Here is a 25,763-nt window from a genome sequence, read left to right on the forward strand (position 1 = left end):
GGATAAAGTAGACTAAGGTTTCAAACATGTGATTCCTCGAAAGATGCTAAAAACATCTCATTGGAGCTAGCTAGCTATAAACTGCTGCTAAGAATATGAGTATCAGTACTAGCCACATGTGTAGCATTTACCCTGGAATACCCTAAAACTATGTGATCCAAGTGGGTTAGCCATTAAACAACCTCCCATCCCTCAGCTACCAGCTCATCAAGATGAGCACTAAGACAATTCCTCCCATCAAAGAGATGGAAGAAACCGGTAACTCCACCATTCTCGCAGCTAACAATAGGTGCGCCACCGATACCATCAGAGATAGCTTCGTCCCCAACTCCCCAACAAGCCTGGAGATTATATGAATGCCACCGATCAAAAGGAATATCTATGTATCCAGACACGGGCTTCTGAAGCAACTTCCCGTATGATATCAAGCTCACTAAGCCCGAGCTCATGCAACGAACTTCAGCCCATGACCCTGGCTTGATATCTTTTCCTTGCAATAACCTCCGCGGCGGTTCTTCTTGTTGAGCTAGATCAAGCTGTCGGGTTGCAGTCAGATCCTTCATCAAGCTATAGAAGGGCGCTTCTACATGATGATACATAGTTGTGCGTCCAGCAACAATCCCGGGAAGTGACATCCGTTCATAAACACGGTTATCTCCGTATTCAAGCTCGACCACAGTCCACAAAGGCAGATACACAACCGCACGTACATTAGCTAGCGGCTTCAACGCTTTGAGGAGAGTGACGTTGTCGACATCTGTTGGGAATTCCATTCGTGGCAAGTGCAGATGAGGACAAGGGTCTTGTATTCGTGGGTTGGAATAAGGTGCCTTTGGCAAGGGCTCGGGGGAAAGTTTCGTTTATTCCGATAAATATGGCTGGCTTACACCCGACTGTGAGAGGAACTGGGTTTGGTGGGTTATTGGTCTCGATGCGTATATACCAACCGGATATCGTGATACTTCTGTATTCGAACTTGTTGTCAATCCACTGGTATTCTTCTTTCGTTGGTGGTCGATATTTGCAGTTAAGGTCGTCCCATAAGGTGAACGGGGCGGTGTCAAGGATGTGTCTCGCTCCCCAGCCGCCTGGGTTCTGCCATCTTCTGCCCATGGTGATGATAAAAAAAGAAGGTGGGTGGTTCTGAAAGGGAGAAATCAAAAGGGGAGAAGAGTTGAATGGACTTGATAGAGTCAAGTTGAAGGTTCCGATCCTAATCAGGTAGACCCGTGGCTTGTAACCTTAATAGTCGTGCCTCTGTCATTGGTGATGTAAGTCTTTGATAATCTGATATATCATGTGTGCATCCGGATACTCTTTCCAGGTGTCTTTCAGATATCTTTTTATAGATGGATGTATACGAAATACGAAATACGAAAGCGGCTTTGTGCCTGGATCTATGAGGTCAACGATAAGATAAGCTTTTTCTTACAATCGCACCCCTCACCTGGCGCCTGTAAAGCTTCAATTCTCCAATCTCTTCCAAGTTATCGAGGGAAAGAAAGATGAGCAAACCAGTTCACGAAAAAGCCGTGGTAATAGGGATCTCGGGGCCCTCGAGCAGTGGCAAGACGACCCTCGCACGGTTACTGCAGCGTGTATTCTGCGGGGTGAATCTCAAGCCGGAAGACTCACCTCTAAACACCTTCATAATCCACGAAGATGATTTCTATTTCCCAGACGATAAGTGCGTACACCTCTGCTTTAGCGCCATCCATATACCTACCCTGTCTCAAACGAGACAATCCTCCGTTAATCCCAACACCAAACCACAAACACCGTACTAACACACGCACCCTAGAATCCCGTACACCACAACCGCCTCCGGCGAGAAGATCCAAGACTGGGATACAGCCTCGGCAATTGACGTCCCCTTCCTCTCGCAAGCACTACACTACGTGCGCGAAAACGGGACACTCCCGCCGCGACTACGGAGCAAGGAAGACCAAAACGACGCGACAGATTCCGGTGTGTCAGACGAGATCGTACAGGACCTAAGGGATACTGTCAGTTCCCGGCTACGGAATAAAGCGGCAGGAAAAGGCACCGAGAGCCCGACTATTGCATTCTTAGAAGGCTTTTTGCTATTTGCGCCGCCGGAGCAAGAGCAACACGTCCTCCGTTCCGTCCATGACGCTATAAATCTCCCTCTCTTCCTACCTGCGGCGTATGGGCTTGTTAAGGCTAGACGCGAGGGGAGGAGTGGGTATGTGACTGTTGGACCGGCGCCGGAACCGCCAGTGCAGAGTACTGAAGACGGGGGAGATGGTGGGGATGGAAAGACAGGAACGGATATTGATCTTGAAGCTGAGGATGATCGGCCACCGCAGAATTTCTGGGTCGATCCGCCTGGGTATGTGGATGATGTTGTTTGGCCGCGGTATGTGACGGATCATGCTTGGTTGTTGATTGCTGAGGATGGGGATGAGGATCAGAAGGACGGGAGTCAGGCTCTGGAGGAGGCTGAGCTTGTTCGGAGGATTGGGGATGGGACTAGGGCTAGGACTGATGTTGGGGTTGAGGTTGCACCGGGGTGTGGGAGCGCAGGGATGGATGTTGTTTTGAGGTGGGCTGTTGAGTTGATTTTGGGGTATTATTTGGATCGGATGGGGGTATAGGAGTATAGATATGGCTTAAATGGGTTATAACTGTGTATATAGTGGCTTCAACAATATATCTTCGTCTTTTATTCTGGTCATCTGCTAACTGTAGCGATTGCTGTACATACTTCTGCAATTCTCTGCGTACCGAGGAAAACAAAGATGATGTGGAAGGCTTGATAGTTTCCTGGTAATGGAGGTACATTCCTAGGATTTAAATGATAGTAGGAAATAAATGAAAAAAAAAAAAATAAGGGCCTAGGAGAATTCAACCAATTATTAAATATAAATTCGCTAGGATATCCAGCGGCTTCGTATTATGATATACCATCTCCCTCACCAGACAACAGTATTCACACTAAGCGACGCTCAGTGTTAGCACGACTATTAACAAAGTCCGGGTAGGCCAAGGTGAGCTCGACAGCACCAGAGACGATATGGTCAACAGCTTCGACGCCCAGCATGAAACTACATTCCGTTAGCATACATCATTCGCCGACATATATATCTTTTTCTTCTTTTTTTGACTGGCCAAATTACCTATGATCCTGGTTCCCGACTTCATACTTCCACGAACCGAATCGACCACGCGAGAGAATATCCTTCTGCTGCAAGTAAGGCAAGATCTCATCCAGAGCACCGTTCCGCTCTAAGCTGGGAGTCGGATAACCATGGTCAAAACGACGCACATACGTACTGACGATTTCGTCCTTGGGCTTAAGCAATTCGGTGTTGATCAATCCCTGGATGCTGTCGGCTAACAGGGTGTCGTGGTTGACGGGCTTGTACTGCGACTCCGAGACCTCCAACATGATAGACCAGTATGGTCCTTCTTTAGGCTCAGAAGAAGTGGGTTTATCGCCGTTAGCAAGTTGCTTGGTAGGTAATTTGGTGTTTTTCTTCGGCTGATTGTTGGGGGAGTAGTTAGAGAAGATGGTGGCTCGGTAGAAGGGACAGTTATCCTCGGGGAAGTAGAGCTATGGCTGTTAGATGCTATTTTTTATATATTTTGTTGAGGTTAACATACCCAGCACTTGTCTCCAATGCGTCCAGGGAGCTTGCCACGAACACCGACACCGATGACATTGGTCGAGGAGTAGAAGAGAGGCTTGCATAGCTGCTTCAGCTTGGTATCAGCCATGGCTTCAGCTAAGTAGTCGACAGCCATAGTCGAGATGAGTGATCTGTAGTGAACAACGGTTCCTAGCAATCTACTTTAGCTTGCTGGCTGGCGATGATATATATATGTGTAGTTCAAACCTACCGTCTTTCAGGTAGACCTTCTTAGCATCGGCATCAACCCTGACCACCGTTCCGTGCTCACCAAAGCGGGTCTTATCCTTAGCAATGGTATTGGCCACAGCAATCCAGATGCCGCCGGTACCACCCTCAGCCGGGAACTTGAAAGTAGCATTGGGGCCCCAGTTGCCGGCCACCTTATTCAGGATAACATTACTGGTCAACAGTTTCAGGTTGGGGGCAGCAACACGCTCACCCAGCCAGGTAGCGTTCATCTTGCTCGGGGGCAGAGCCCAGACCTTGAAGTTGTACGGGCGCATAAAGATCTCGTTCAGTCGCTCACCAACATTACGGGTGTTCCAGATGTCGAAGTTATCAGGTTTGTTGCTGGCCGGACGGGCGCGAGCCTCCAGGGCCGCATCCATCAGACTAGTAATGCATTTAACCTGTTCTTCCTTGGACAAGACGGAAATGTTGTTCTGGAAAGGGTAAGGGACCCAACGACCATCGTAGCGCACGAAGGAAACACGCTGGTGCTCGTACCAATCCTCGGCCTTGGGAAGGGCTTCATTGAGGCAGTCGTCGAAATACTTGTAGTGGGAGAAGATGACGTGTCCACCAACATCGAACAGCTGTATAGCAGTTAGTATCCGATCGCGTTTATACTCCCTTGCTGCAGAGTTGACTTACGAAGCCCTCCGAAGTAATGTCAGTAGAAGCCAAACCACCGGGGGTTTCATTCGAGTCAATAATCAACCACGAGGCGCTTTTCTAAATTCCACCGGTCCGTCAGTTTGCGCTGGATAATATTTTCGATATTTTTGTCTTTTAATTTATTCTGACTTACTACCTGCTGGAGACGCTTGGCAGCGCCCAGACCGGTTGGGCCAGCACCGATAACCAAAACATCGACGTCGCTAGAAACTGTGTAAGCGTTTATGATTCCCTGAGAATGATAGGGATGAGGTTACATTTGCTTGGTGACCATAGTGAGTGCGAAGCTTGGAATCTTTTAGGGATAAGCAGGTAGAGAGTGTGGGAAAAGGGGATAATCGAGGTGTAAGAGGTATAAGATTATATTATGTACGGAGTATGTAGGTAGCAAAATAGATGAAACCAATGCCGCGCGTCGGTATGAGATCACGATAAATCCTTCGGGGAAGCGGGTTCGATCGAGTCATATTACTTTGTATGGCGAGCTTAATCTAATTTGGGGGCGTACCTGCATAGCGCCTAAGTACCAAGGTCACACACAACATTGGCCTATTCTGGTTTGATATTTGGCTTCAATTCATTACTCAGGGGTAGGTCAGGATACAGTATTAACACCAAGTTTGTAACTTGGTAACCTAGCTTATCGTCCATAAAGAGCCAGATCGAGATGAGCTACCCATGTTATTCAACTGATTCAACTTGCTAGAGCTTATAAAGTAAGCCCATCTATAATGCAATATTCATGATCGGGGATTTTAGTTGGTATACCTCACTACCTAGATAGAAACCGACATTATCAACTCTAAAACAAGATATAGTAAAAAGAATGAGTAGGACAATGGCTTAATCAATAGATTTCTTTTTTCCCTTTATGTTTGTTATCTACTAACTACAGCAATGGCTGCGTCTCATTCTGCAATACCTCATTCATATCCCAGTATTCTCCTTCGTAACGATATTAAGCAATCCCATTCCCCAAATAATTACTCCCGCGCAATTGGTCCTCGCCATCCGAGGAGGTAATCAATACGGTCTCTCAAGGGCATTGGGGTGACTTCGGCAGGTGTGGTGTTGACAGACGGCTGAACCTCAAATCGAATGGGCTCAGGCTGGATATTGAACTCCATCAAGACAGTTTCCAACTCCTTCTCCAAGTCAGCATTGATAACATTTTCTGCGTAGTCCAGTGGGTTATAGACATACACTTCGTTTTCCGGGCACGAAGTGGGGAGAACACGGGAGTCAAGACGGAACCCACGTTTCAGCAGCAAGTACGACCAGTAAATGGTGTGAACAGATGCCAAGAAACTAAGCAGTTGGAAGACGAACTTGATTAGGGTCCACAATCCGACAGCACGGCCTGGCTTCTTTGGTTCGGCAACTGGAGTTCCCGCAACAGTCTGTGTACTTGTAGACTTGGAAGCTGGTTTGCCAAACAGAGACCCATCGATCTTAGGCTTGTGGCTGAGAAGAGCTCCACGTTGGAGATATGGAGCTGGGGTTACCATAACTGGGGGCTTAAAATCGAAAAGCACTCCCAGATGGCTACGTGAAAATTGGCTCCCAGTATCAACATCAACCTTCTGGCGCTTTGGAGAGATCACTTCATGATTGGGGCTAAAGATGGCGTAATCCTCTTGGAGGGTAGTTTCAACATCACGGCAGCTGAGCGTGGTCTTAATCCATGGCAGCCAGGTTACGGCCTTTCCTCGCGGCAGCGTGATTTCCCACGACACCGTGAACATTTCCAGAGCTTGGGGAACGCTAATGACATTGATGTGCGAGATTCCCATTCCATCTAGCGCTGTTTGCAGCCGAACCGAGTTTATCAGAGGCTTTTTTGCTGCAAAAACGGCGTTGAACTCGCCGTCTGGACCACCATGCACAAAGAGGTCGAATTTGCACTTCTCGGTCCAGAAGTTGTGATTGATGAGGTCAATGGAGCAAACAGCATTGTATTTAATCAGATAGGACGATGGATCGCTGGCGTCTACCACCTCGGCGCGTATGACTGTGTTGACTTTGTGGTCCTTGAGTTGTCCGTAGTTTTCTGCGTTGCACTTACGGAACGGAACCACGAGGCATTTCCCACCGTGAAACTGGGCCATCAAGCAGCTTTCCACGAGGGTATGTCGTTTGAATGATGAAGTCATGAACTCCATTCCCTGGCCCGGGGGTGTTCGGAAGTAGAGATAACCAGACTCGAATTGGGCGAGTCGAGGTAGTCCATTCACAACCAACTCCCACCATTCCCTCGATTTTCCTCTCTGCAGTCTGACCTTGAGCGCAATCGCGATTTGGTATGTCGCAGAGTAGACATTGGAAGGGGTCTGCACGTAAAGAATGCAATTGTCCAAGATGAGTTTAGGCTTGTTGTGCTCTTTGTCAATTTCCGCGGACGTCGGGGACAGAGGGAGTCCATTAAACCCAGAACACGAGAAAAATGATGGTGATGCAATGGATTCAAGCGAGAGAAGCAGGTCCTCTTTTTCTTTGTCCGAATCTTCGGTATCAGAGAGGCTTCCGTTGCACCCACGAGTAGAAAGTGTATCATAATTCCGATGGAGCAAGTTCGCTTCGGTGAGTGGTTCTGTGCCGCTCAGGTCGATCTTGCTGAGAGAAGTCTCATCAGATTCAGGTACATTGTGAATTGTCGCTCCCTTGCCGTTTAGCAAAGGATGCTCAGATGTAATGTTCGGGGAAACTGGCACAGAGTCTTGAGGCAAGAGGATATTCTCAGGCGTGACGTTGATATACTCTAGACTGGAAATGAAGCTGCTGATTTTCTCGATGATGGGGCTATTTTCCTCAGACACTGGCTCCAGTTCCAGCGGCAGGTCGCTCTTGGTCATCATAAGTTTGTGCCGGGTGCATTGGTACTCATCGTCAGGAGCGATTGAGTCAGGCAGAGAAGCAGCCTTGGCGGATCTCTTACGAGGGTTGGAGGAGTGCTGGCTACCCAGGCTGTCGACCTGACTCTTGCGAGGGTCAGAAGAGGTTGAGCTACCCGAGCCATCAACCTTGGTGTACATCCCGGAGATATCCACAGTTTGACGAGAGACACCCTGGGGATCATCATGAACAACAACACTCCCAGAGTCAGGAACAGAGCCATTCTTGGCAGGGTATTTCTCGGTCTCGTCGCTATGTTCCAGGCCATGCCGGCAATCCTCCTTCTCAGGCGGAGTGTCGGCACCATAGTGGGCATAGTCAGGCTTCAACCGGATGACCCAAGACGGGATCTTCACGGTGTTTGGTGACTGAATGCTGAGGATGGGTAAATTGAGGTTGGGATGGCCGCAGGTTTGTAGCTTAATTTAGACGACAGTCAGTACTGAGACCCAAAGAGAAGACTTGAGGCCTGGTTTTTCAGTGTTACCTCCATGGCGATTGTGATGGACACTGGTTCTTCTGGAACGCCGCTCCAGTCGCACCACACGTCGAGGTTGCTGAGAGGGCTATCGTTAGGGTCCATGGTGGGTTCCATGATGGACTCCATGAGATGAAATGAAGATGGGGAAATGAAAAAAGAGAAACTGATAGAAGAGAGGAAAGATGGGGATGTAAAACAAAAGGAGTAGAGAGTAGAAGAGATGTTGGGGAACCTGGAAGGTAGCAAACAACAGGAAGGTACGTGAAGATATCAAGCATCCTCTAGACGGTGTATCCTATACATCTGAAAAAACACCTACAGACACCTAAAGACACCTAAAAGAGACACGGAGGTGTCCTTACATATAACGTCCCTCATATATCAACTTAGGCTAAGATCATTGAAGTCTTTACATCGTCAAAGTCAAGAAGCCGACTATTCTTGTAAATCGTCAATTAAAAAAAAAGAAGAGAAGCAGCACTCGCAAGTAGCTAGTGAGACTGCTTTTAAAAAAGGGCCTGTATATACAAGAAGGGCTTAAGAATAATCTCACTTTTCTCCCAATCCCATGAAAGAAAGACCTCCCCCTTTTATATCCGCCAGCGCCTGTATAAAAAAAAAGAAACCCTTTAGCCACCCAGTTAAAGCATCAAGCATAAAAAAAGAAAATAATGAAACACTCCTCCCAGTCTATCAAGACAGAAGAAAGAAAAAAAAGAGAAGATAAGCATAAAGCGAGAACGTCGAGGACGTCAAGCAAATCATTGGGGCGTTCCATTCGAGGAGTCGGGGTGATCAAAGGTTGCTGGGCCGGCCACGGAGCCAAATCGATCGCCTTCGTTGACCATTTGAGATGGAAGAATAGGGGTATTCGCCTGAGGGGTTTGGTCGAAATAACCTCGCGCGGATCCATTAGTCCCTTGGGGATAGTCGCGGTTCCGCTGTAAAGGAGGAAGTATGGCCGAGCTAGGGGGGTATCCGGACCGGGCATATCCTTGAGCTATCATCGCTCCAGTCGAATCCGGGGTCTGTCTCGGGTCCAAAAGTCCTTAGCTAGGTGTTCTATTCCACACTCTCACTGGTTCGCAGAGGGGTGTCGTACAGGAGTGCCAGGCTGGTTCATCGCCATCAGTTGCCCCACAGCAGCCTGCTGCTGCTGGCTAGATCGGCTTTGACCGGTAGGATCGGGGATCTGAGACATGGGGGCTGATCCCTGCATGCCGGTTGATGCTTGCATGCCCGCTGAGGCTTGCATGCCTGGGTACATCTGTCCACCGGGGTCAGCTCACAGAACTTCCCAAAACCTGCAAAGGGGAGGGTTAAGAATACGAACCGCCGCATAGTCCGGCACCACTTGCCCTGTAGAGTAAGTCTGCATGGCGGCAGGTGTTTGGTAGCTTGCTGGCTGACCAGCGTACATGGCAGCTGTTGGCTGGCTATATGGATCCATTTGACGGGCCATTCGACCATCCACATCGTAGATGCCCTGCTGCCTGCCATAATCGATCGAGGTACGATGACGCTTGACCGGCGGCTGCTGGCCGTAGTAACTATAATCTCGGGCCGCGGGTGGATAACCTCCATAGCTAGATGATGGAGGAATCTGCACCGCCTGACGCTCCGGGGATCGAGTAGGGACTGGCGGATGGAACTCATCCGGTCGTGTGGTTCGTTTCCTGCGGTTGTTAACTACACGGATTCACATTCCCATGGGTTCGTAGCACGTACAACATGGTCCGAGGCTCCTTCCGAATGCGCAACTTCACACCTTGATCCGCAAATGATCGGGAAAGGTGGGTTGACTCCATCATTCCGGGGAAGCTCTTGGGAGGGGAAACTGCAAGCTTGTCAGAACCCAACTATGCCAGCTCTCTCCGAGGCACATATTCTTACCTGTGAACCGTTCTGAAATAACGGTCTTCAAATAGGAGACACGGTCCCTGTTGGCTCTTTGTTAGCTATTGAATTCCAGACTAGGCTCCCGACCGTGCTACTCACTTGCGCATCTCGAACAAGGTAAACTTTAGGCGAAACTCGCCCTCAATCTTCACGGAGAGATCTCCAAAGACGAAAAACCCACCATCTACAAAAGCCCGTCAGTGAACAAGCTCCGCCACTCCAAGACCAGCCAGAACTAACCGCTGTTGTCCACATCCTTCAACCGGTGAAGTGACGAAACTAGGGTTCCTGCTAATGCAGTCGACGGTGCGACTGGCACAGGACGCTCTTCTGTTGCATCGTACAGACTGCAGCACATGAAATAGTAAGGGCTTTGCAGGTAATGCCTGCGCCAAAGTCAGCCACGTGCGCAAAGCCACGGTGAACGGCACACTTACTGTGCGAGGTAGGTCCCCTCCTCTCGCACCCGGAGCTGGACGATCGGGGGCGGATCGATAGGTTTGCGCTCTGCAGGCGCCATTAGATCCGGTTCCTTTTCTGTCAGTTCCGCGCTTCCCCGCTTCACGGGGACTAGCTAGGAACAAGAGAGAGGGAGAAAGAAAGAGAGCTTCCACGTACCTTTTTCCTTGCCCCCCGCCACGCGGGCCCGATTGGGCTGCTGGCGAATGATCAAGTCAAAGTCAGAACTGGTGTTGTTCAACATTGTCAGTGGGATTCCCTGGACGACCGCGTAAGAGTTGCGACCCTGTCAAAGTAGACACGGGAAGAACGACTCACCCCTGAGCTTCGCGCGAGAGAGAGGCGTCGGAGAATGTCGCACTCATCAAGACGAAGAGTCACAGACAAACGGGGGAAAGGTGGAGAGAACCAGCCCAAATTTGCGGTTGCTTTTGAGAGACAGTGAACCAGCAAAGATACTAAGGGTCGATCCTCGGGAATACAAAGACCAGGTATAAGTGATCTGTGGTTTACAAAGTAAAGAGTGGGAAAGGGAAGGAACGGGTCTTTGGACCGAAAGAAATCCAGTCAAGAGAAGATAAGGACAGAAGAGAGAACCCTGGACGAGTCACGATGTCGTCGGAGAGGGGTGGCAGCTGTAGTGGGGTAATGATTTTTTTTTTCTGTTTCCTCGGGACTTTTCAACCATGGAAGACAAGACAAAATGAAGGACAAATTCAGAGAATAGAGAGAGTGTTGGAGAGATGGATGTGTCGAAAGTGACGAAAACGGAGTGGTGTCGTCAGTTTGCAAGCGGAAAGAGCCAACCGAGCACGGTTCCAGACAAAAACCTTAAGCGGATCTCTTTTTTTGATGGTATAACGGCTGATAAAATGTAGATATTCCGGCCGAGATTTTGCATCTAAAAAGAAATATTATTATCAATAAATTGGGGGAGCAAAAGAGAAAAAGATAATAAAAAAAAAAGATAAAAAAGATTCAAATTCAGAAAAAAAAAAATCAGAAAATCAATTGGATCACAGGCGTCCAAATCTCCCAGTCTTGAACAAATCAGATTCCAGAATCCCACAAAAAAAAAGGGAAGGGGAAAAAAAAAAGAAAAAAGAAAAAAATTCAACTAACCCAATGAATTATCCAGGATTTTAATGGAAAAAAAAAAAAAAAGGGAAATCAGAAAGGGAAAAAAAGGACCAAAATAGAAGAAATCCAAAAGAGATCCTCCAATTCTACCACAGTAGCAATTTCTTCAAAAACGAGAGCAGCTGAGGTGGATCAAGACCAAGTTGGTGACTGCCTTGTGAAAAGAAAAAAAAAAAAAAAAGAAAAGGAAAAAAAGTGGAAATAGGTTCAGCTACCCACGGTTGAGGGGGCGAATGGTGATCCGGATGTGCAGTAAACTTCTGGTTCTGACTTTCTGGTCTTTCTCGTTGGTCCGAAAGAAACGGCGAACCGCTAGTCCGCTAGTCCGCGTCTGTTGCTCTTTTTCCAAGGTTGATCGTAAAAAACCCACAAGGTTGGCGCCGGTTATGCAGGTGATCAGACCCGGTTTTTCTTGTCGTAACTGTTTTGGTCTAAACGCCAGGTGGACTCGGGCCCTGGTCCGGCGTCTAAGCATTCCAGTCAAAAGTGGAGATATGCACGATCAAGCCGCATCGCCTATGTCCGGGGGTTGTTCCTGGGTCTCCACACTCGATCTCGATCTTGTAATGATTAGCTTGTTTGTTCAACCGGTATCAAAACGGTTCCTTTTTTGAAGCTCAAGGATTTCCCGACAAGGGCGGATATAACGGCCGCTTGTCAATGAAGGTTCCAACCATGGTTCCAAGGTTGGGTTCCTTATGTCATCCCGAACCAAAGAATGCCTGAAGGCCCTAGACCTCCCACACTCGGTTGGGCACCTCCTCCCCAAACAACAAACAAAAAAAATTCGAAGAGACAATACCTTTTTTTCTTGATGTCCTGAAAGCTTCTTGTTGTGATAAACCCGATATTCGAATATTGCGCGTGAATTCTTCAATTTCAGGGATGCGTGTGCCACGCGACGAAGGTCGGAGCCCAAAATGAAAAGGATCCAAAGGACTCAGCGCACGCGCATTCGAAGGCCCAGGTCCGACGCAGTCACAGATTGACAAAATGAATGAGAAAGCTGATCTCCACAGACACGATCGAGTGCAGTGGCACGTAAAATCCCAAGAGCGCTGTTATTCCGATCCGAGACGACGAAGCGATACATGCCGAGTCATGATGCGACAGTGGGAAGCGAGAGAGGGAAGAAAGAGTTGAGTCGAGGAAAAGCGAGAAGGAAAAACCAGGCCGCGCAGAGAATTGGACAAGGCGTTTAAGGGGGGAGATGCAACCACGAACAACGCACCGCTGCAACGCAGAACTTTCCTCGTGACGCGTCACATTTCGAAGACATGCAGACCCAAGATCCCATGCAAGCTACTGTATGTTGACTGCAGTCGGGTGCCAGCGTTGACGCTGGTTGGTTCCATCGGCCGGAAATCCCTCGATCAAGCTATGGGGCCAGGGCAACATGCATCAGCCAACGAAAAGAGAAAGAAAACAAACACACCAATACCGAAGACCAGTTTGGGGCAGTCCTGCAGCTTGCAGATCGGGCGTTCGTTGATAATAATAAAAAATCGGTACTTTCTAGTATGGACTACGGGGACTGCTTTGCGCCACACTCGCTGACCCTCGGTTTGCGGCTGAGGATGTACGGTACTTTCCCCCTCCTGTTCAGTCACCTTCCAGATAGGTTTGGCTGCATCGGCAGTGCAGATGTGGGTCCCGCATCCAAGACATTGGTTGCTGCGTCTTTCCGAGGAACTTGCATTTCACACTCCTTCGGCATTAGGGGCCGCTTGTCCTCTTCGTTATCAGGTCCTTTTCTTGGCAGTATTCGCAACAAAAAAAAAAAAACACATACATCCAAAATCTGAACTTGCATGCAGATATTCCGGGGTCCGGGTTTGGAGAGGTAACATGGCGATGATCATCGCTTGTCAATATGTGATACGGAGGGCTGCAGGTGCAGTTGACTATGACAAGCATTCCTGTCACAGTTCACGACCTATCTCCACATCATGGGAGCTTGATAACAGCGATCATATGCAAGGGTGAGGATAGCAAGAATCAATTTCGATCAGACGCCGATCAGCCCGACAAAAGTCCGGCCCCAATATTCAATCCTGCAGCGAGAGTGATACTATCGTTATTGGCAAGTGACTGGAGCAGATGGGACCCGCTGAGTGGGGGTTTTCCGGCGCCAATACCCAGCTTCCAGAAAACAACGTCTGCGATTCGCTGACTGATCTCGGGATAAGTACAAGCTGACAAAAAGGGGGGGTCGAATAAGGAAGAGAGAAGAAAAAGTAAAAGTGAGGGGTGGAAAGCGGGAAAACACACCTAGGGTATGGGCATTGTTTGATGGTTTGACCTGGTCTGAGCTGTGGTTCTTATCCATGGCATTATGTCCGGGCGACAAGTTCCTGGGAATGCAGTTGATAAGCCCGAAAAAAACTCACAGCCCTAGATGCACATCATTATGTGACAAGCAAGCCCAAGCGCTGGGAGCACGACCTGTCACTTCTATTTGACTTCCGGGATTCGGCCCCAGCGCCAGGGCAGAAGTCCCAAATCTTGGTTCTTAATCTTGGTCATGGCGGGGGAGAAAGCCACCATTGCCTCTGTTGGAGAGTCATGATTCAGTTTGTGGAAACTAGCATGACTCGTCCAGATATTGGACGGAATAATTGAACGAAAGGTGGGTGTGATACATGTGCTAACAAGTAGGGACAAGAAGAAAGAAAAGAAGAAAAGAAAGTTCCGAGTGCGAAAAACGAAAAATTAAAAAGTGACCGCCAAAAAGGAAGCGAATTTTTTCGAATTTTTTTCTCCCAATTTAAAAGTACAGCGCACACCCTGGCCGAAATCCACTGCGGCCCCGATTGGAAAAAAAACTGGGAACTTGTTAGTGTCCGGGATGTTCTACTGACTACGGTAAATAATAGGAAGGAAGCTCAAAAGGGAACCCCGTGGAGAACAATCCCCCCAAAAAAGGCCAATTAATGGAACCCCTGTTCGGCACTTGAATGCACCAAGTCACCGAAGGAAAAGGAAAGAAGGGGGGGCTGATGGAGCACTACTCCGTACTGAAGAGGGTACTTAGACGGGGCGGGATAGGGAAATTTTTAGACTCACGGAGAACCGGTGAGGAATTTATTAGGGGATTAACTTGGCGAATTGCACCAGTCAAAACTAAAATCCAATCCAAGGGCGCATATTTGACAGCGGCAATCTCCATTGAGAACCAGTGGTTAGGAGCTGTTAGGTGGGCGCTACTATGTTTATGCTTAAATGTTGGTCCTGTGATGGTTCCATGGTGGTTTGGGGCCCGTTCCATGGTTGTGTTCCCTCCCTGACAGCTGACCGGTCCGTGTTGGCGCCGTGGCCGCCGATCTTTTGTCGATCGGAGCTTTGTCGGGACTACTATAGATTAAATGTCTACTATATTATTATTGTACTACTCCAGAAGAGGTAAGATACCTGTATATTCCTGATGATTTAGTGATCCTTTAAGATGCTAGTTGGTATTACTCGCACTCCGTATCTGGTAAGCTGATGTCTGGACCGTTCACGGGTATCCCGAATTCTCACCTTCCTAAAACGGGTTGGTCTGAAATCCTCCCGTTGTAGAATACCCGATAGACTTATGCATGATTGTGACTATCATGATTATTGCTCGATAGTTTTGTGTATTCTCAGTCGCCTAAACCCATTGTAGTTCTACTGCAAGGATTATACGGAGTATTTCTTACTTATGTTGGATATGCAGCAAGGCCCCCCTGGTGGAACACATCAGATAGCCGCAGATCAACCCCAGCTATCGAGATCTATGTTGTAGTATGACGCTTTGTCCCTCGTATTTGGCTGGGACGACAATTGGCTATTGGGTCTAGACAAAAAAAAAACATTATTGCTGATCTTCCCAGTTTCGGCATCTTATCTAACAGATCTCTCCTATTTTCGACGTTTTCAACATGTCCTGCGCGACATGACACCATTCTTGGATATATCGTATGCAAGGCACAGATCTACTCCATATTTACACTAGAGAAAAAGAGCTACCCAGTAATTGATACATTGACATAAGATATCCTAATCACACACTGTACTCATTCGTCGCAGCTAGATAGAAAGAGAAAGAAAAGAAAACACCCAAGCAAAAACTCCAGACACCCCCATCCCTGCTCCGTGCTGGATGAAATCCCTGAAAAAGCGACTAGTAGTAAATGGACAAAAGAGGATCGGCGAGTGCCGCATAACACTCATGTCGCCCCTGGGCACCCACTTAGCGTAAGATAGCCTTTGAACAAGAAAAAAAATGCAGAAAGAATATTAAATCAAACGGCGGGACAATGCAGTTCCCGGGGACACGTGAAAGAAGAGAGAAGGGAGAAATAAAGGAATCAGAAATTTCGTTAAAACAAACGCCCTGTCCACATGCGTAACTTGCTTTGCAGGCAAAAAAAAAGCTTCCACGAATCATGAGCTTCACGACTATCATGTTTGCATCACGACATCCCCATCGACTTCGTACTCGGCGTCAATCTCTGCATCCGCATCCGCGTCTGCGTCTGAATCTGCGTCGGTGCCATTGGTATTGGCCCCGGCCTTTTGACCCTCGCCTTTGCCTGGTGACTTGGAAGCAGACCCTGGATCAGCGGGAATCATAACGTGAACTTTCTCGACCAAAGCCTTCCGGTTGACTGATCGCGGTGTCTTGGGGTTGTCATTGGATCGACGGGAGATTGCTGTTCCAGGTGACCGCGAGATGGAGTTGCTCTTCTTCTCGGGGGTCCTGGGCGCTTCTGTGTCCTTGTCTTCGGACGGCTCGGGCTCGGCAGCATCAATGCCATTGGTTTTGACGGGTTCCTTGGCGGCACCATCCCCATTAACACGCTCTGGTTCTTTTTCGCTCATGTCTGCAGCTCCTTTGGGTGCAGGAGCCACGTTTTCGACATCCTCATCAACGACAGCTTCTTCCTCAATAACTTCGCTCTGCTCCAGTTCAGGACCGTTGGCCTTGCTAGGTGTTGCTTCGGCTGCGGGCGAATCTGTGAGGATAGAGCTTCTCCCACGACGAATGCTGCCTCCAGGAGTGGCCGTTGCCAGCCCGGATGGTCGACGAGGTCTGCCGCGACCGTTGCTGTTAGTACGGGCAGCCGTGGGTGTCGTTGTCATGCTATTGAGTTTGGTACTACCAGATGGGCGACCAGGTCTGCGTTTGGGTGGTGCTGCAGGAGGCACAGGAGGCCAAAGTTCGAACCGGGATGGTGGGATTCCAGCGGCAGGGTTGGGGATTGCAGGTGGTTCAGAGTTGAACGCTGTAGAATGGTGGGGGCCATTAGGCCGCAGAGCCAATGTGGAAGGCGGTCCAGCGGAGTCTGCGAGAGTGTCTCGATCCGACCCGTTCACCATTCGGGCATTGCCCTCATAGTCAGTCGCTCTTGTCTCGGTCTCATCTTCATCTTCATCCGGGTCATCTCGAGGGGCGACGGTGTGTATGGGAGCACGATCGAAATGAGACTGGTTGCTACGGCCCATAATGTAAGGTGTCCAGAGAAGCGCATCTGGATTGAGCTGGACGTAGCCCTTGCTTTCCCAGCCACTGATAACCTCGTTGTAATATTTGTGATCGAGACGGATGGCGTACGTCTTGGTGATGGGATCTCGCACGAGAGCTCGAAGTCCTTCCAGGGCAGATACAATATCATCTGCTGTCATTCCAGTGCGATCAGAGAGATCTGCAATGCTGACAGGTGTCTTCAGATCACGAAGTTGGTATGACAAAATCAATCGCCAGTAGTTCCGGTACGACACCAGACCCATGTCAGAGAGCGGCTTCTCGGGCGATCCATTTTTGCCTTCGATGCGGGTAAGGAGGTATGAGAAGTCGATGAGGAGGTTTCCGTAGCCTTTGCGTTGGTGGATGGGTAGGGTAAGAATGCAGGAAACGTTGTTCGCTGAGCTTGGACGTTTTTCTTTACTGAAGTAGCCAACGAAATGGCAGCCCAGATCGTCGAACTCAGTCATAACATAGAATAAGAATGGCTCAACGTCGTAGTAAAGAGTCTTGGAACCAAGGAAAAGCTTTGCAAGAAGGCAAAGGTTTTGACAGTACACCGGGTTCTTGCGCCCATCAACTTCGAAGATTGAGATTGATCGATCACGATAGATCTCGTCACCGGGGGGATGCTTCGCAGGGCACTTGAGTTTATGGCGCCAGGCGACGAAGTCCGAGTTCATGTATTTGAGACAGAACTCGCAGATGTACAGAACACGGTTCCGGCTGTATTCCTCCGGGTAAGGCGCTGCATACCAGGTTTCGATCTCGTAGCCACCGAAGTTGATAGACTTGATCTTTGAAGGAGGGCCAGAGACCTTTTGTGATGCATGCGCAGTGGCTTCGCCATTGAGTTCTGCTTCCTTCACTTTCTGTTGCCATTCATCTTCGGCTTTCAGGCGTGCCTGTTCGAATCGGTCGCGATCGAATTGTGTGGGGAGTGTCCTGGATGTATCTTGTTCGGTTTCGGACAGAATGCCTCCATATGGTTTTGATTTGGCGTCGTCGGTCTCACGGTCGAACAAAGTCATGGAGTTGTAGGATATTGGGGGAAGGGGAACGAAATGTGCCTGGGGTTCTGGAGCCACAGGTGGGGGCTTTGGTGCTTTCTTCTTCTTGCGTCCGGAGCGGATTTGAGAGCCTGTTATTTTAGACAGTTTTGCTTCATCCAGCCGGAACCCAATAATCAATTTGCCAAATTGCCTAGTTACCACGCGGCAGTGCTCTCGGTCCACTGCACGAGTGCGTCGCACGCGTACAGAACGTGTCCGAGCAGGAGAGTGGACATCACCATCACCAGTGGGATCCCCGCCCTCCAAGGCCGCATCATTCAAAACTGGGTTATCAGAGCGGAAAGAAGTTTGTCGAAGTCTTTTGCGAAGCACAGGTGTGTGTTCTTCGGCCTCGATTGACGAGGCCTTTCGCTTGCGTAGCGACCGCGAGCTATTGAGCATCTCGTCGTCGACGCCTGTGTTGAAGATAGAATGGAATCCCTCGTCGTGTGTGCCAGCGTGCGCGGGTAGAAGCTCTTTGGGAAGGGCTGAGGCTCCGAGTCCGGTTTCTGTCACCGGGTTTGTTATCGTGTCGGGCTCTAGATTGTTGTGAACACAGCTAGGACACCTCCATGGGTCTGGATGTTGCGATGTTAGTGCGTGTAATACATCAAAGAGGTAAAAGGTGATGAGACAGAAGTCAATGACCATATGTTTGCGTACCTTCCGTTTCATCATATGCCTCTTGTTCGCGCGCGCATTGACGATGAGCTGTTGGGATGTCGAGTCAGCGAACAGGCCGACATAATCAGGGTAAAGAGTAAACGGAGCGACACGTACAGTGATCACCACATACAGCACAAGTGAGCCATTCCTCAAAATCTTCACTTGGATCGTGTTCCTCGTCTTGACTGCAAACCCTATTGGTCCGTTGTTAGTACCTTAACGTCCTAATTATGCGCTCGGTCCTGCATCGAGCCCTTCCACTTACAAGCAGTTTGAGCCACTACGGATGTCAGTTTCGACATCCTCGCCGCCATTGCTCTCAGCTTCCCAGTCCTCGGCTTCTGACTCGTGATCACTTGATTCGGGTTCTGAAGCGTCACGGTCATTTGCCTCAAACCCGGGATCGGCATCCGCGTCGGCTGTCTCAGACTCCGCATAGTCTTCTTCAGAACCCGCGTCGTCGTCAGGTAGTTTGACAGCTCCAACAGGTTCAGCCTCGTCATTGTCGTCGTCGTCGTCGTCTTCTCCGTTCAACCCATTGACGCTTGAGTTGTTTCCACCTTCCTCCGGGCCATCCCCATCAACTTCTCCGGTGTATGCTCGGTGAACGGCATCTTGAAGCTGCTGATCCATTTCATACAAGTCGGTTTCTTCTTCGCCCTCCGCATCTAGGTCGCTATCGGTCGGGTCCACAGGCGGGTCGAGTTTGCCCGGTTCATCGTTTGCTGGCGGCACCGTCGCCGCCATAGTGAAAGTTACCGCCACCGCCAGGTTGAGCACAGCAGTGCTTATTGTATGCGCTCAGGCTGACTGAAATATCCTTTTCGTGAAAGAAGCTTAAACCGATCCGGTTACAGAAGCACCCCGCTGACGTCGGCGCTGATCCGGGGGTGCATCTGGATCAAGAACGGGTTCGAGGCTGGTTGAAATAGTTCCGAAGATTGTTACAAACACAAGTATCGTTCGGGATTGACGCTCAAAGTCTCCAGGCGCAAAGTTAAAGCTAAACAAACAAGAGGTGTCAGTCCGCCGCTGGAGTGGCTAGGCATCGCAAGCGCGTCGCAAAACAGAGGAAACTCACCCCAAGAGAAACCAGTGCAATCTTTAATTCAAAAGCGTACCAGACGCGTCGAAGGACAGTCCGTACACCGAGGCCTGTCTCTTTTACAATCGAATGCGATCTGCAACGGCCTTCACGCCCCTTGTCCTGTGAGTGTCGTTGCAGCGTGCTGAGTCAGCGGGGGCTAAACCATTTTGGGTGGGGGAGACCTCAAGCCCGTCGCTGTAGGAAGAGACACTCCCCTCCACACTCTCCGCGATCGATCTATTCTCCTCAGTCCGTAAGAGGCTTTACGGCTCTTGATTCTAATTTGACTCCTTTTTCCGATTACCTACATACCCATACAACCGCACGCCATGGGTGTCCCTTTCGAGGCCCTGCTTCCCTATGGGATTATCATGACCGTACGTCCCATTGGTCAATGCCTTCTAGGGCTATAGCTCACCAATTGCTACAGATGTTTGGCGTGTCTGGCTACGGTCTTCACTATGTCAAGCGCTTTGCCAACGATGGCAAGAAGGCGCGCTGGAACCAGGACCTCTGGGATAGAGTAAGTTGTTCCATCCTTGTCGGCTGCGGTCGGAACTTGGCTAAAGCACATTGGCTAACAATTTTACAGCAAAGTGAGTGATTACTAGCTTATCGGCCGGTAGAAAAGCGTCCGAGAAGAATTATATGAGACTAACCACAATCAACAATAGTGATGGAGAGAGATCAGCGCATCACAGGGTCATTCCGCGGGCAGTCCAGCAACCACAAAGCGCCCACCGGATTCGAAGTCAGCAACCCATGGAAGGTACGAATAACAGATCCCGTGTCCATTGATTCCCAGTTCCGTGCAGAAACGCTGACCCGAGACATAGATCGAGAATCGGATCTACTAGTTTCAAAAATTGCAACCTCTTTTCCTTTACGTTCAACGTCTGCGCCTTTCTTACTTCGAGACCATACATATCCACTACAATTTCTCTAGAAACGTTGTACCATATCATTTATTCTCTCGGATTTCCTTAGTAGTTCGCTCAATCATGTCTACTTGAGCTCCGAGGTCATCCCCCGAATACCTTGGATCTCACTCTGACGAAGGTGCATATCGAAATACTTGGCCAGGGCTTTGACACGGTCCTCTTCAGTCTCCAGGACCTTCAAGATCTCCGTTTGCCCGCGCAATCTCTCTTTCACTTCTTTGCCCGACATGACGCACTGCCCAATGATTTCTGTTCCAGTTTGATCCAAAATCATTCGCATGCAGACAAAGACCTGGGTAAACCAACTAGTCCGGCTCTGGCTGACGGAGAAGTTCATGACCCCGAAATCCTGTGGGAGGAACTCCACCTCGGAAAAGCAGATCTGTGGCAACCACTTGCTCTCGGGGTTGTATCTTGTTTGATAGATCCAGATCTTTTGACTTGGATCCGTAAACTCGGCAATGCTCTCTCTGACAATACGCATCTTGGATGGCGCAATGGCCGTAGCAGTAGCACCTTCTTGAAGTAATAGTGGAGCAGTGGCACAATTGTTTCCAAACCCAACATCAACCTGTCCTCATCCGTTAGTATGTGGTCCATGCGGTAGCTTCAGTAGATCTTTATGCCGTACCATGTACTTCTCCCCTCCGATTATCACAATCAAAACCATATGCCCACTGCCGGATCAATGGTGTCAGCTCGGCTCAAAGGCTCAGAACGCTAAGCTGTCGGAGAACCTACATTGCCAAATATAACCCATTATCCACTCCCTTCGCCGCAGCATGACTGACTCTACCTCCAGTGGCGTAAACAAGATACCCCAGGGACCGCAATACAATAAAGAATATTCCCGTATTCTCCATGCAGTATCCATCTAGCTGCCGTTCCACCATCTTCTCAAAGAGACTCTGCGGGTTCAGAGAGATAGTATGATGTTGCGAGTAATGCAGCCCTGAGTTGCCCCATGGAATGGCAGCGAGATGTCGTCTTTGCAGATGACATAGCGTCGAAAGTGCATCGTTCTCGATATCCCGGCGGAGATGCTGGAGAAGATTGCTCTCGGATTGAGCGGAGTGGGAATACCCGATGCGGTTCAGGTACAACTCCAGCTGTTGATCGGTATATGTGGGTTTATGTGCCATTGTTGGGGTTCCTCGCTGTTTGGGCTGTTCTCGAGGGATATATGAACTGTCTATATCCACGGCTACCAAAGTCAAGGATCGGAATTATTCCATTCCAAGGTTTCCTCCAGTTGATGACCAATGTTGACTTGGCTCCCCACATTCTCCCCCACATCCAAGGCTGCCTCCGCGGCAACAGTTTATAGTGTCGGGCTATATTAGGAAAATGCCCCTGTTCTGTGCACAATTCCTATGTTGAAGACAGCCTGCTCGGATTTATATATCCATATATAGTTATCGTATTATAGTTGTTATCGTATAGAGATATATATATCGTAGAATGAGCGTATCTTTTTCTATCTCCAGCATTACTCGTACTGCATTGTAATTTCACGAAGATGCATCGTAAATAGGCCAATTCGAAATTCTAAAAGCCTGCTATATCGCAAAATCCCTGCTTTGAATTGAGAAAATAATCCATAAAGTAGAACATCGGCAATGGAAGACACGAATCTCGGTACTTGCAGTAGTAACTACTATGTAATAAACAATATATTTATGCTTTGCTTTTTGCTTTTAAGGTATATTTCCCCGAAAATCACTTGGTACCCCACGTTTCCTGCAAGTTGTACATGCGGGAGACACGTTATTCTTATCCATCACCTCGGCTATGGTCCGTGTGAAGAACAGAATTATCTACAGATATATAATTGACAGCTTTATACATAATATGTAAAACGTATATATAAGAATTTGATGATAGTCTGTGTCTGAATATCCCAGAATTAAGCAATAAGCTTGTGAAACGTGCCTTTTAAAGGCTCCGAGTTATAGATCTCCGATGATGTAGTATTCATCCGATATCCGGACCTACGGACATGTGCTTCGACTGATCAGCGAATGGACATTTCATCCTATTTCTCTATTACTTCCTGTCTAAATTCTACTTTGTACAGTACTATTATCTATACAAATCCAACAGCATATTGCCCCTCCCACCGCGAAACCCCGCATCGGAACAAAATGGCTACGCTAAACGAGCAACTTGCGACATTGACCGAGAACTACTCGCCCTGTGATGTATGCCAACATTGCTTTTCCACAAGCCATCAAATAATACAGCTAACATTCTAATTATCCAGGTATCTGATGCCCTCGTCAAGCTACAAAAGACGCCCGAGGGCAGCACACCAAGAGCAGGCTACCTCGCAGATCTAGGTAAGCCATCAATCCAACGCTCCCCAACACCTCTATATATTACACCAATAATCCCACTAACATATACCCGTCAGTACCATTCTCCCCCACAACAGGACGGAATGAAACAATGCCCAAGATTGCAGCCCCGGCAACAACATTCAAATTCCTAGCCAAAGACGCCAGCCCACCATCAATCGCAACAGAGAATCCCCAGAAGCACGGCTTCCCGCCGGGTAAGCACTGGGTAGACTATGTCGGCGAATTCCAAGCGTCGGATCCTTCCGGCGCCGGATCCATCGTCGTTATCGAGCAGGCCGAGAACCAGCACTGCGCTGTGACGGGCGGGATCATGGCAACTCGGATGAAAGCCCTCGGGATCAAAGCCACGGTTGTGGGTGGCCGTGTCAGGGACTTGAAGGAATTGAAAGCTACTGGGCTTCCGGTTTGTCTTGATCTCTCATGGTTTTGTCAGTAGAGTTACTGATTGCGTTGTTACTTGGTAATAGATCTTCGCTCGTGCTAGTTCTACCGTTGGTACCAGTGCCGAGGCCAAGGCTGGTGCTCGTGATGTGCCAATCTCAATTGGGGGTGTTACTGTTTCGCCTGTGAGTTGGTCTATTGTTGTTCGCTGATTGCTTCATGGCAAAGTTCATGGTCTAATCATTGTAATGCATTATAGGGAGACATCATCTTCTGTGACCCCTTGGAAGGAGTAGTTGCCATTCCTCGCGAGTTGCTTGGTCCAGCGCTTGAGCTCATGCCTAAATTGACTGCTATGGATGAGCAGGCTAAAGAGGCTGTTGCGCAGGGAATGAGTGCCACTGATGCCTTTAAGAAATTCCGCTGATCATCTACCTTCAGCTGGGTGTATATAGTACATATAACCAGATTATATAGTAGGCGACGAATTGGAAAGACTGGACTAGGTGAACAGAAGCATCTGTGGGGAAGCTACAGCAATATTCCTATTAAATGAGGAGCAAAAAAGTAGCCAAGCATATATGTGCAGTTCCAATCTTTTGGTATTCGTAGTATTCAATACATAACGAGAAATCTGTGTATCCGAAAGAGAAAAAAAAAGGGGGGTCAAAAAGCCAAATCGCTGTGCAAATGTACAATCGAAACATAAATTTCGTTTACTCCGACACCCAGACGGCGGCCATACCCATACCGGTACCGATACACATGCTGGTGACACCAATCTTCTTGTTTGTGCGCTTGAGCTCAGTAAACAATGTGCTGACCTGGCGAGCACCAGTGCAGCCAAGAGGGTGACCGAAAGCAATAGCACCACCCTTGGGGTTAACCTTCTCGGCAGGGATGCCGAGCTCATTAACACACCAGACACACTGGGAAGCGAATGCCTCGTTGATCTCGTAAATGTCGACATCATCCTTGGTGATGCCGGCCTTCTCAAGTGCAACGGGGATAGCCTTCCAGGGGCCGACTCCCATGAGGAGGGGCTTGACGCCGACAACGCTGGCAGCGACGTACTTGCCGAGAATCTTCTGGCCCAAACGCTCGGCAGTGGACCGCTTCATGAGGAGGACGGCGGCGGCACCGTCGGAGATCTGGGAGGCGTTACCGGCGTGGATGGAGCCGTCCTTGGCAAAGGCGGGCTTAATCTTTCCCAGGGACTCGGCGGTGATACCCGGGCGGATTCCGTCATCAGCCTTAACGGTGATGGTCTTCTCCTCGCCGGTCTTGGGGTCGGTCCACTTCACGTCCAGGGGAGCGATCTCCTCGTTGAAGAGACCGGCCTTCTGGGCGGCAAGGGCCTTTTGGTATGAGTGAGCGGCGAAAGCATCTTGGGAAGCACGGGTCACGCCACGGTCCTTGGCCATGTTCTCGGATAGAACACCCATGGGGACCTTGCAGTTTGCGGACTCGGGGTGGCTCTCGAGGAGGTCGGAGAACTCGGTCACGGCACCGGGTCTGTATCAACTTGTTAGCCATATTATCGAAGGAGGGAATTCCGGGGCCTTGAAACATACCCGTACTGGGAGGACATGCTCTCAACACCGGCACCAATGCCGACATCGATCATGCCAGACTGAATGGCGTTGGCAATATCGGCAATAGCCTGGAGACCACTGGAGCACTGACGGTTCAAGCTCTTGACGGCGGTGCTCTCGGGGAAACCAGCCACGAGAGCGGCGGCACGGAACTCAGTGGCACCACCACCGGGGGCAAGGACGGAGCCGACAGCAATGTCCTGGACGGCACTGGGGTCAACACCGCTCTTGTTCAGAACAGCCTTGAAGACACCGGCAAGCAGGTCAGCACCAGCGGTATCCTTGAAGCCACCCTTGCCACCCTTGGTGAGGGCGGTGCGGAGGGCACATGTCACGACAATGTCATCGGGGTGCTTCTCGATGATGGCGGCAGCTCCCTTCTTGCCGCCAGGGCCGAAGTGGGAGGAAACCTGGTTGAGACGTTGCTGGGCTATGAATAGAAATTAGCTCGCTAGTTCTATTCCGATTATAACTTCCAACAAGCAACCATAAACCAAGCATTCTGTTGAATGCATAGCCATGGGTGATCACATGCACAGCACTCACCGTTAGACATGACGTCAATGTGTGATGGGGGTATGGGAGAGGTGTGAGGATGAAGAACAGGGCAAAAGTGAGGATAATAAAGTAGCCCAGATATCCGGGGAACCGATGGTTTATAAATCAAGCCTGTGGAATCGGTGATATTTCCCCTTTGGATAACCGTTGCTGGCCGTAGTCGCATTCTAAGGAAGTACCGAGGTCCATTTGGCCGCATCATCGTTGA

The 25,763-nt window shown here is 49.2% G+C and overlaps 11 protein-coding genes across 11 annotated transcripts; 3 read left to right on the forward strand and 8 right to left on the reverse strand.

The window, feature by feature from the left end:
- Positions 1 to 173: 173 nt before the first annotated feature.
- On the reverse strand, positions 174 to 1,113 carry N7455_011999 (uncharacterized protein; the record flags this gene model as incomplete). Its single annotated transcript, XM_065606794.1, has 2 exons — positions 174 to 757; positions 888 to 1,113. 2 exons carry the CDS (start codon positions 1,111 to 1,113, stop codon positions 174 to 176), a joined length of 810 nt encoding a protein of 269 aa, XP_065459960.1.
- Positions 1,114 to 1,505: 392 nt separating this feature from the next.
- On the forward strand, positions 1,506 to 2,618 carry N7455_012000 (ribosylnicotinamide kinase; the record flags this gene model as incomplete). Its single annotated transcript, XM_040953812.2, has 2 exons — positions 1,506 to 1,687; positions 1,802 to 2,618. 2 exons carry the CDS (start codon positions 1,506 to 1,508, stop codon positions 2,616 to 2,618), a joined length of 999 nt encoding a protein of 332 aa, XP_040815594.2.
- Positions 2,619 to 2,953: 335 nt separating this feature from the next.
- Positions 2,954 to 4,827, reverse strand: N7455_012001 (protoporphyrinogen/coproporphyrinogen oxidase; the record flags this gene model as incomplete). Its single annotated transcript, XM_065606795.1, has 7 exons — positions 2,954 to 3,068; positions 3,141 to 3,577; positions 3,628 to 3,803; positions 3,865 to 4,471; positions 4,530 to 4,610; positions 4,687 to 4,756; positions 4,811 to 4,827. The coding sequence occupies 7 exons, from the start codon at positions 4,825 to 4,827 to the stop codon at positions 2,954 to 2,956; spliced, it is 1,503 nt and encodes a 500-aa protein (XP_065459961.1).
- Positions 4,828 to 5,536: 709 nt separating this feature from the next.
- On the reverse strand, positions 5,537 to 8,052 carry N7455_012002 (uncharacterized protein; the record flags this gene model as incomplete). Its single annotated transcript, XM_040953914.2, has 2 exons — positions 5,537 to 7,864; positions 7,933 to 8,052. 2 exons carry the CDS (start codon positions 8,050 to 8,052, stop codon positions 5,537 to 5,539), a joined length of 2,448 nt encoding a protein of 815 aa, XP_040815790.2.
- Positions 8,053 to 8,687: 635 nt separating this feature from the next.
- Positions 8,688 to 10,649, reverse strand: vosA (the record flags this gene model as incomplete). Its single annotated transcript, XM_040953884.2, has 10 exons — positions 8,688 to 8,954; positions 9,029 to 9,193; positions 9,260 to 9,602; positions 9,655 to 9,763; positions 9,820 to 9,866; positions 9,925 to 10,009; positions 10,066 to 10,211; positions 10,263 to 10,332; positions 10,444 to 10,511; positions 10,603 to 10,649. 10 exons carry the CDS (start codon positions 10,647 to 10,649, stop codon positions 8,688 to 8,690), a joined length of 1,347 nt encoding a protein of 448 aa, XP_040815601.1.
- A 2,794-nt stretch (positions 10,650 to 13,443) lies between these two features.
- Positions 13,444 to 13,753, reverse strand: N7455_012004 (uncharacterized protein; the record flags this gene model as incomplete). The annotated part of the gene is made up of 2 exons (XM_065606796.1): positions 13,444 to 13,619; positions 13,696 to 13,753. 2 exons carry the CDS (start codon positions 13,751 to 13,753, stop codon positions 13,444 to 13,446), a joined length of 234 nt encoding a protein of 77 aa, XP_065459962.1.
- Positions 13,754 to 15,852: 2,099 nt separating this feature from the next.
- On the reverse strand, positions 15,853 to 19,380 carry N7455_012005 (uncharacterized protein; the record flags this gene model as incomplete). Its single annotated transcript, XM_040953744.2, has 4 exons — positions 15,853 to 18,545; positions 18,631 to 18,678; positions 18,748 to 18,827; positions 18,899 to 19,380. The coding sequence occupies 4 exons, from the start codon at positions 19,378 to 19,380 to the stop codon at positions 15,853 to 15,855; spliced, it is 3,303 nt and encodes a 1,100-aa protein (XP_040815718.2).
- Positions 19,381 to 20,049: 669 nt separating this feature from the next.
- Positions 20,050 to 20,577, forward strand: N7455_012006 (NADH dehydrogenase [ubiquinone] 1 alpha subcomplex subunit 1; the record flags this gene model as incomplete). The annotated part of the gene is made up of 5 exons (XM_065606797.1): positions 20,050 to 20,097; positions 20,151 to 20,243; positions 20,313 to 20,316; positions 20,395 to 20,489; positions 20,557 to 20,577. The coding sequence occupies 5 exons, from the start codon at positions 20,050 to 20,052 to the stop codon at positions 20,575 to 20,577; spliced, it is 261 nt and encodes an 86-aa protein (XP_065459963.1).
- Positions 20,578 to 20,725: 148 nt separating this feature from the next.
- N7455_012007 (arylamine N-acetyltransferase family protein) lies at positions 20,726 to 21,803 on the reverse strand (the record flags this gene model as incomplete). Its single annotated transcript, XM_040953918.2, has 3 exons — positions 20,726 to 21,232; positions 21,293 to 21,338; positions 21,403 to 21,803. The coding sequence occupies 3 exons, from the start codon at positions 21,801 to 21,803 to the stop codon at positions 20,726 to 20,728; spliced, it is 954 nt and encodes a 317-aa protein (XP_040815627.2).
- A 907-nt stretch (positions 21,804 to 22,710) lies between these two features.
- Positions 22,711 to 23,932, forward strand: N7455_012008 (RraA family protein). Its single transcript, XM_040953726.2, has 5 exons — positions 22,711 to 22,862; positions 22,925 to 23,000; positions 23,075 to 23,424; positions 23,489 to 23,587; positions 23,662 to 23,932. Exons 1-5 carry the CDS (start codon positions 22,806 to 22,808, stop codon positions 23,827 to 23,829), a joined length of 750 nt encoding a protein of 249 aa, XP_040815580.2. The 5' UTR covers positions 22,711 to 22,805; the 3' UTR covers positions 23,830 to 23,932.
- Positions 23,933 to 23,971: 39 nt separating this feature from the next.
- On the reverse strand, positions 23,972 to 25,757 carry N7455_012009 (3-ketoacyl-coA thiolase peroxisomal A precursor; the record flags this gene model as incomplete). Its single annotated transcript, XM_040953777.2, has 3 exons — positions 23,972 to 24,917; positions 24,977 to 25,427; positions 25,544 to 25,757. 3 exons carry the CDS (start codon positions 25,755 to 25,757, stop codon positions 24,119 to 24,121), a joined length of 1,464 nt encoding a protein of 487 aa, XP_040815714.2. The 3' UTR covers positions 23,972 to 24,118.
- Between the last annotated feature and the right edge of the window lie 6 nt (positions 25,758 to 25,763).

Source organism: Penicillium solitum, assembly GCF_028829755.1.
Source record: "Penicillium solitum strain IBT 25940 chromosome Unknown utg000009l_segment0_segment0, whole genome shotgun sequence".
Taxonomy (NCBI): Eukaryota; Fungi; Ascomycota; class Eurotiomycetes; order Eurotiales; family Aspergillaceae; genus Penicillium; species Penicillium solitum.

Bases quoted from the DNA above. Each gene is read 5' to 3' on its own strand.
- N7455_012008 (XM_040953726.2), top strand. From the start codon at position 22,806: ATGGCTACGCTAAACGAGCAACTTGCGACATTGACCGAGAACTACTCG. The intron at 23,001-23,074 runs GTAAGCCATCAA...TATACCCGTCAG, and splicing joins AGGCTACCTCGCAGATCTAG to TACCATTCTCCCCCACAACA. The intron at 23,425-23,488 runs GTTTGTCTTGAT...ACTTGGTAATAG, and splicing joins TGAAAGCTACTGGGCTTCCG to ATCTTCGCTCGTGCTAGTTC.